Source organism: Hoplias malabaricus, chromosome 1, assembly GCF_029633855.1.
Source record: "Hoplias malabaricus isolate fHopMal1 chromosome 1, fHopMal1.hap1, whole genome shotgun sequence".
NCBI classification, from domain to species: Eukaryota; Metazoa; Chordata; class Actinopteri; order Characiformes; family Erythrinidae; genus Hoplias; species Hoplias malabaricus.
Genome location: NC_089800.1, coordinates 30,515,129 through 30,524,286, shown reverse-complemented (window position 1 = coordinate 30,524,286; position 9,158 = coordinate 30,515,129). Strand labels below are relative to the sequence as shown.

Below are 9,158 nucleotides of genomic sequence, written 5' to 3'. Positions count from 1 at the left end.
TCCAGAACCCGGCGCACCCAAAGGTTGGTTGCTCTAAATAGTGTGTAAACCCTTTTTCATCCTGTTCATCTATGGTCAGGACCCCCATAGAGCACATTTCATTTTGGTGGTGGATCATTCTCAGCCAACACAAACTGTGCAATGACAGATTAGCTAGTGTCTCTGACTTTACATTGGCAAAGTGAACAAACGAGGTAGGAGAGTCTAACAGAATGGACAGAGTGCACACAGGGTTTAAAACTCTGAGTGTCTGATCCACTCGCACCAGCGCAACACACACTAACAAAGCACCACCACTTCAGTGTCAGTACAGCGCTGAGAATGCTCCACCACCCAAATCATACCTGCTCTGTGTGGGTCCTGAGCGTTGAAGTGCAAGGTAAAATGAAGATTACAACGTATGCAGAGCAACAGAAGAATTACACTCTGCAAATGTAGAAGTACAATGTGCTCCAGTTTGGTCAGTGGAACTGAGAGGACGGACAGTGACTGCAGAAACAAGTAGGCGGATTTAATGTAATGGCTGAAATGTTCATCTGAACCGATTCTTTTGACCATTGGAGCTGTAGTCCCATATATTATCGCGAGAAAACAACGCAGCTTCGTCGAGATTTTTACCATTTAAGGTGGAAAATAAATTTCAAAAGAAGCTAATACACTGTTTAACCTATATTCGCTCATTTAATGTGGGAAAAATATTCAAAGAAGAAGCTAGCGAAGAACGTTAGTCTTACGTCTCCTGTTTAAGGTGGAACTGAATGTTCCAATTGGAAGCGTACAAACCGACTCATAACGTTTTAAGGTAGAAAGCAAGGTTCTAAAAAAAAGAGCCTAACTTTGCCAGTAGAAGTTTTAACCTCAGACTCGTAGACACGTAGATGCACCTTATAATGTGGAAATAACATTTTAAAGCTAACTTGAAGCATGTGAAGTCTCCCGTTTAATGTGTAAGTGACAGTATGAATTAGAAGCCGGCGAATAGTGAGCTAATTTCAGGTTGGCTGTTGCTTGTTTAAGGTGGAACGGAACAATAAAAGAAGAAGTGTATGAATAGTAAGTGAAAAAAATTTAGTTTAATTAACCGTAGTCCAAGTTGATAGTTTTGTATAAAGCACTGCTGCTGAAATCCGTTCATGATAAATTTAAGACGAGTTTAAAATTTTTGAGACTATAAGACATTAATGCGTGGGAACGAGATTTTAATGAGTGCGAACAACTTTGTAATGCGTGGAACGAGATATTTGATGAGATTTAGGTTTGAAGGAAATAGGTTATTTAAATATCTCATTCATATGCAAGAAAATACCCTGTTCCTTGGTCTTTAAATTGTTCTCACATGTTATAAAGTTGTTCCACATCTTATCAAGAATATTGCACCTCTTAATAATAACATTTATACTGAAGGGATGTCACCAACAGTCCTCTGTAATTTTGTCTTCTTAATGGCTGTATTTACTCTCCACAGATCTTTCAGTATGGACCCAGATTACTCCATAATAAAGACTGAGTGTTCTGAGCTGTGTGTGAAAGGAGACCCCTACAGTGTTTCGGTTCTTAAGGAGGGATACTGCACTGTGGAGCCGGATGGGACTTTCCGGGCCGATGGCACCATCTCTTTAGTATCTGGACCGAAAACCATTCTAGTGGACACAGGAGGACCATGGGACAGAGAGTTTTTGCTCTCAAAACTGAAGGAGAGAGGCCTTTCTCCGGCCAATGTGTCTGTTGTGGTTGGTACCCACGGTCATTCAGACCACATTGGTAACCTAAACCTGTTTCCACAGTCCACTGTAATAGTGGGCTGTGATATAAGTGAGGGGGATCGGTATCTGCCCAACAGACTCGCTGAAGGACAGCCATACCACATTGATGACCATGTGAGTGGAATAGTACTCAGTCTTTGTACATAGGTCTTAAAATAGGGAGAGTACATCTACAGAATTGGAGGACATCAGTTTCAGGACTGCAATTTTTGTACCCTGTTTTTGAGACACTGCCACCTAGCAAAGTGGATATGAGGACATGGAAAAGATGGATGATCGTTGGTGTGTGTGTGTTTTAATATCAAATATTTATTATGGTCCAATATTTTGATTGATGTCCAATAAATCTACAAAATAGTAACTTTACAGGAGAAGGAAAAACCTTTACTTTTAATGGAAGTCATTGGCTGTTTCTCAATAAAAAGTACTTTAAGTTAAAATTGCCGTACTTGGTAGTACAAACGGATGCGGTGGTCGTTATGCAATTGGAAGATCAGAGGAATTTATGAGGCACCATCTCCATGGCACAAAAAATTGATAGTGCTGTGGTTGGGGCGAAATGCATTCTAGGATATCTGACTCTCAAGTCTACAGAAGTCACATTCCAGTGCATCCTCGATATTATTGGCAGAGTAAGAACACATCAGAGTATTTAACCTGTGCTTGGCTAGATGTGGACTTTTAAACATAACAGTACTTGAGCTGAGACTGTTGTCCTTTCCCAAGAACACTGGAACACAAGTACAGACAAGAACACATATTGAGAAATTTAATTCCAAGTATTTTCTATTTATCTATTTATCCTTTTTTAAGGTGAAAGACAGTGATAAATGGTTTTCATTGAACAGCGACGAAATCTGGTTGAGTTAAATTCTAATATTTGGATGGAATAAGCTTTCAAATCTATATGTATTTAGATAATGTAGTAGTGTGTGGGTGGAATAAGCCTTTACATCTATAAGTAATTCAATAAATAGTAATAGTAGTAATCTATATTTAATAAAGAAATAATATTTTAAAATATAAAAGCTTTAATGAGTTTTAGAGAAATTAGTAATATTTGGGTGGAACAAGTCATTAAAAATAAGTAGACAGAAAGGAGTATTGGTCATCCACTTTGCTAGAGGGCAGTGTCTCGAACACATAGGGTCCTAGAACTGTGGTCTTGAAACTGCAGAATTCCTACACATAGTAGCACTTATAATGTGTAAATTCAGCTAGTTTAAGGTGTCCAACAAAAATGGAACTGCACATGAGCCTAAGCTGGGGCTAGAGAGCCCCCCTGTATGCAAACCCTTCTACAGTCTGTTTTCTCCAGAGTGATGGAGCATTATCGAAACTTTGGGATGAGTTAGAGTGGCAGAACTTATCCAACATCAGTACCTTATCTCCAACATCGTGTCTAAAACACAAGGAGCAATTACCAGTTAATCGCTCCAAGGAGTAATTCTGTTCTTATCTTATTCTATTATTTAGTATATTTTAAGTGGTGTATCTATTGATCCAGGTGTCTGTGGTCGCCACCCCTGGTCACACAGGCCATGATGTCAGTGTCCAGGTGAAGGGGACGTCAGTGGGGACAGTTCTGGTGGCAGGGGACTTGTTTGAGCGCTGTGATGATGAAGACTCGTGGAAAGAACTGAGCGAAAACGTGGAGGTGCAGGAGACCAGCCGAAAGAAAGCTCTGAGAGAAGCAGATGTGATTATTCCTGGACATGGACGACTCTTCAGAGTAGACAGGACACCACTGAACTGACCTCATGAGGCGGACTGGGAACTGGATTAATTCTGTTACAATATCCAAGGTGAATGATAGGAGAAAAATATAATATTAACATTCAATAGCTTGGAAAGTTTTTTGTCCCTGCTGAAAAAGACAAAAACACTCCATACTTCCACTTTAAAAGACACCACCTTAAAAATGTTGAGTCCAATGATCTTTTGTCTAGACATCTAAGGTGCACTGCTTTTTAAATAGAAAGCACTTTCTTTAGGGACAAGTTAATTACAATTATACAGCAATCACATACATTAAAACTACTAACAGGTGACATGAGTCAACACTGATGATCTGGTTACAATGCAGAGTGTTTCAGCAGTGTGTGTTCCAGCTGTCGCCAGCTCTGAAGTATATCCAATAAAAATCAATACTCATCACTGTAGGTAATCAGTTTATTGTCACTGTAGAGCGGAGCATTGGTCCAAATGTTTATGTCCAGTTTTGTTATTATGAGGATACACTTTCTGTAAATCATTATTAAAATTGATAATAAAAAAAAAATTGAAAGTAATACAAAATTATAAAAAAAATACTCAGAATAACATTAAATCTGCAACTGATCATTATTACAATATTTAACTACATACAAAGTGCAGGGAAAATTAAACAACTTCTTTAAATTGATCAAAGCTGTAAAAAAAATCTTTTTGATAATGGCATGAAAGTGTTTTTAAAATCTGCTGGTTCATAGCTTAATTTTGCTCAATTAAAATATATACACATTTCTGATATGTAGATTTGGTCATCGAAGAATGTCAGTGTACAGAATATTAGCATGTATTATTAGCATTCAATTCCATTACAAAACTCAGCATCATGTTATTCCTTCTTTGTCCAGTCCATGCGGGTATCATCATTAGTAACAATGAAAATAATTCAGTATCATAGTGATGCACCAACATTCGTCTCCAAAAACCTCTTGAGGAGAATTCTCATACTTTTTGTATTTTACACAACACAGCCTTCCCTCAGAACCAACTTCCAGACTCTTCTATATTTTTACCCAAAACAGTGCAAAATGAAACTGAATCAAGTGAATCTGATTCTGAATCATTTAATCAAACCGTTCGAAAGAATCCTTCCAGGAAATTTAGTTAAACACATTTGAAATACTGGCTTTTTCACCATCCAATCAGATAAGATAATCCTTTAAAGGGAAAGCAGGGAAATGTACAGATCTCAATTGACAAAATCATGTCCCACCCACATTACTTCCATCCCAGTCATCCTGTTTCACTCAGATATATGTAGACCCCTTACAATAATTACATTACCGACTTACCAAAACATATGTAGACATTGAATATAAAAAATGGCTATCGTAACAAGCCTAGATATACATCACATTACTGAAATAAAATACGTTGCAATGTCTATTTAAGTTTTCATTTCATTTCATTGTCTGTAAGTGCTAATCCAATTCAGGGTGGCAGTGGGTCTGGAGCCTACCCGGAATCACTCGGCACAAGGAGGGAACACATCCTGGAGGAGGAGCCAGTCCTTCACAGGGCGACACACATTCACTCACACCTATGGACTCTGAGCATCCAATCCACCTGCCAACGTGTTTTTTTGGACTGTGGGAGGTAGTGCTGGGTGATTTTCATGATTAATTTGGTTAATTCAAATGAACATTTTCATGCGATGTTCGACATGTAATAATGGTGATTGTACATGTTTACATACCATATGATTTAACTAAAATATACATAAATACTATTCAAATTTACACGCATTATGAACGAAAACAGATCTTAACTTCATAAACGCCACTTCCCACAGACATACACACTGATCGAAAAACTAATTCAACTTTATCACCAGTTAGCTTGTCATTAGAGTGAACTAGAGGTACTTTTTATGAGAAACAATTACGCAGTAAGAAAAAAAGCAACCAAAAACAAAGACTATGCATAATTAGCGATATGAGCACATCTCTCTGGTGTGAAATGTGTGAACAGAAGTTGTGTTCCATTCAGTCAACATTCCATAAATCATTCAGTACAAAGTACAAGCGAGACAAACTTCAAATAACGTGGTGTATTATACTTCAAAGGGTTATATGCCACTTCTGCATTAACAGTTTTCCTTAGTGGTTTAATCTTTTTATTTAAACAAAATGCAAAAATTAGGCTCGATATTTACTATTGTTAAATAGAAATGGTTATTGTAAACTTGTTTTTTTTTTTTTTTCACTTCGTTTCAGTCCTATTCAGAAATTAAAAGTAACCATTATTTGCAAAATTTGATGTTATAGATATGCTGTTACTATTTTGCACTGCTACAGTCCCTTTTAATAAATTTTAATAAAGCTGGATTCAATCGTGATTGTTCTGTTGCATTATGTAAGAACCATAACAATTGAAATCATAATCAAAAATAGTTTATAAATTAGAAAAAAATTGAGATTTTATTATTTTGCAGTTTCACCCAGCCCTAGTGAGAGGAAATTGGAACACCCGATATGGGAAGAACACACCAAACTCCTCACAGACACCCCAGGTGACTGAGAAACTACCTGTTATACCACCGTGCCACCCCGGTGACTATTTCCGCTTAAAGTTTTTTTCTGTTTAATATTTTCATCTTTTTAATAAATAATAGTGGTCTTATCTGTTTAAGACTCAGACAGTAACAATTTTTTTTACTATATTGCATTTCGTTCGCCCATTTACCACCACCACCCTGAAATGGATTAAGCGGAAAATATAATAAATGATGATGATGATGTTGCATTTCGAGGCACAGAGAGTTTCCAATGCTCAATTGTATTAATAAAGTGATTTCACATATTTGGCTGTTAGTTTCCATATTCTGTTTCAGTGAAAACTTCTTCATGTCGGTGCATCACTACTGCTTAACAAGACCAACACTTTCCTTCAGAATTACATTCAGTCAGTTAATAGGATTTAATGTCGGTTAACAGAGGCTTTACTGTGCTTCACTGCTGTCTGGACAAGGCTTCACAATGTCCTCCACTTCTATGACCTCCATTACCAGATCTCTGATGGCCTTCACGCTGTCCAGGGCTTCTTGTGAGCCTGAGCAATCCTCATCAGCTTCACTTTCTGTGGGCTCTGACTTTACAGAGTCCTTGCTCTCTACTGGAGGATCAGGGGTGAGGGCTGAATGTTCTTGAGGTTCCTCAATGGTGGAACTGTTTTCCTCAGGTCCTCCAGCTTGGGTCAGTGCGTCGCTGTCTGTGACAGAGCCAGAAGAAGTGGTTTCCATTGGAGTTTCTTGGTTATCTTTATCTTTAGCTTGGGAATCTGATGGATCTTCAGCGTTGGAAGCATCAGGCTGGTCTTGACCAGTGCTCGACTCATTGGGAGCTGAGATTGGAGCAGGTTCAGATGCTTCAGATGCTTCAGAGCAAGAGGACACTTGAGGAATCGGTTCCATCTCCTGAATCTCTTCAGAATCATCATCTTCTACAAGAGGAACCTCGCTACCTGCCTTTACTCCAGCCGGAGGGATCAGATAGACGGCTTTGTCTGTGGGGTTATGTCGTTCACTGGGAGATTCGGGGTATTTTGATATAATGATTGTAGGACATTCGCTAAGGTTTGATGAAGCTAATGTAGCTGTAACTTCTGAGAGAACCTCACCTTCTTCTGGAGAGAAACACTCTTGAGTAGAAGTATCCACATCTAGTTTACCTACAGAAATATCACTTACTGGTGCTGGGGGGTTGTTTATTGATTCTTCAGCTTTGGATTCAACTTCAGTGACCTCAGATGAAACAGGAGAGTCTTCTTGACCAGGAGGAGATACATCAGATTCTGTAGAGTCAGGTTTCTGTGTTTGTTCCTCACTCCCTTGATCTGGTTCTGTTGAGCTTTCTGGTTTCTTCTCCACTGGAGGGTCCTGTTTTGACTGGCTCTGCACACAGCCATTTCCCACCAGGGGGGATGTGGTGCTGTCCTCTGTCTTTCGTGGGGCCGGAGCTTTGGCTGGGCTGGACGGAGCGGAGAGGGGAGGCGTTCTACTGTCGTTTAAGCTGCTCTCGCTGACGCACTGCAGCTCAGTGCTGTCCACAAACAGATTGTGCTTCTTCAGACTTGCTGCCTCCTTCACCACTGCATGGACAAGAGGAGAGAGGGAGCAGTCAGCCAAGATGTTCCTCACTGACCAACCAAAACATTAAAACAACCTCCTTTTTTTCTACACACAGAAGCACCCTGTTGTTCTACAATGACTGTAACCTATTTGCTGCTCTTCATAATCTTTCACCCTGTTGTTTAATGTTTAGGACTCCCACAGAGCAGGTATGATTTTGGTGGTGGATAATTCTCAGTGCTGCAGTGACACTGATACTACACAGGTGGATAAGACACAGCAGTGCAGCAGGAGTTTTTAAACCATGTGTCAAATCACTGTCCACTCTTTTAGACACTCTTATCTCATTGGTCCACATTGTAGATGTAGAGACAGTAGCTCATCTGACGCTGCACAGCGTGTGTTAGTCGTCCTCTAGTTCTTCATCAGTGGACACAGGACGCTGTCGGCTGTGTTTTTGGTTGGTGGACTATTCTAACTCCAGCAGCACTGCTGTGTCTGATCCACTCGTACCAGCACCACACACACTAACACATCGATGTCACTGCAGCGCTGTGAATTATCCACCACCCAAATCAGACCTACTCTGTACAGGTCCTGAGCTTTCAAGAAGAGGGTGAAAGGGGATAAAGTATGCAGAGCAGCAAATGGGCTACAGTCTGTAATGGTAGATCTACAAAGTGCTCCTTTGCTTAGATTTAACGAGTAACTAAAATAATAGTGTTCCCGCAGGCAGCAAGACGAACGAACCTTTGTTGACTTCATTGTTGAGGATGTTGAGCAGAATGTCTTCATAAACGTTCTCCACTTGAATGAAGTTTGTGTAATCAGCAAAAATGTACTGCTCATAATTCTGCAGCTCCTTTTAAATCAACAACAGCACAGCAAAAACAGTCAACAAACACCACCTCAGGTCTACACTACAATGTTCATACCTTGCGTACTTCTGTTAAGTTACAAAATATATATATATTGTTGCTTTACAGTTTTGCAGGAAGGGGCCAGGCTCCTCCGAATGGACGGCAGCGTGATGTCCACCAGAGCGTCCTGGAAGATCTTCTTCCTCACTGTGCTGCTGTCATAGTCAAATTGCTGAAGGAAAAACACAAACAGCTTCATCAGGGTTTGCTACAGTGTAGTTTGCAACACCATATGACCCTTGAGCAGGAGCACCATGTTATGATAATGAGTCCTTGGGCAAGACTCCTAACAGTATATAAGCCACTACATATGGAACTTGATTAAAATTAGAGGTTAGATAAAAATATATCCAAGTTATTACATGCATAAATATGTTTTAAAGAGTTAATTGTGTAGGGTATAATTGTAACTCTAAATGTACAATTCTCCTGCTCGTCTGACATAGTATTATAACTGTTGTGCAGTGTTAGAAATAACATTTGTCATTTTATTCAGAAAAATAACCTAAAAATGAAGTATTAAAACACTACGATTGTGGGGAAACGCAGTACTCTCTGGTTGTTTACATTCAGAAGCTAAGAGGTTTTTTAAGGTGGGACAGTGTGTTTGAGGGGAAAAAATGACCGTTGTTTGTA

General features: G+C 39.3%; 2 protein-coding genes across 9 annotated transcripts in view; one reads left to right on the top strand and one right to left on the bottom strand.

Annotated features, from left to right (window-relative positions):
- mblac1 (metallo-beta-lactamase domain containing 1) lies at positions 1–6,099 on the top strand. Of its 8 annotated transcripts, XM_066661916.1 has the most exons (4): positions 88–501; positions 1,466–1,877; positions 3,271–3,568; positions 5,968–6,099. In XM_066661916.1, exons 1-3 carry the CDS (start codon positions 401–403, stop codon positions 3,517–3,519), a joined length of 762 nt encoding a protein of 253 aa, XP_066518013.1. In that variant the 5' UTR covers positions 88–400; the 3' UTR covers positions 3,520–3,568; positions 5,968–6,099. The 8 variants fall into 8 exon arrangements, with proteins under 8 accessions (XP_066518038.1, XP_066518013.1, XP_066518001.1 ...); XM_066661941.1 differs by lacking the exons at positions 88–501; positions 5,968–6,099 and adding an exon at positions 1–23 and having other exon boundaries at positions 3,271–5,242; XM_066661904.1 differs by lacking the exon at positions 5,968–6,099 and having other exon boundaries at positions 89–501; positions 3,271–3,937.
- The window catches only part of niban1b (niban apoptosis regulator 1b), a 42,896-nt gene continuing 38,986 nt past the window's right edge, over positions 5,249–9,158 (bottom strand). The window contains exons 12-14 of the mRNA XM_066661891.1: positions 8,587–8,694; positions 8,353–8,464; positions 5,249–7,622 (exon numbers count right to left, since the gene is read on the bottom strand). Coding sequence (XP_066517988.1) covers positions 6,475–7,622; positions 8,353–8,464; positions 8,587–8,694 — 1,368 coding nt within the window. The 3' untranslated portion in view covers positions 5,249–6,474. The remainder of the gene's footprint in view (positions 7,623–8,352; positions 8,465–8,586; positions 8,695–9,158) is intronic.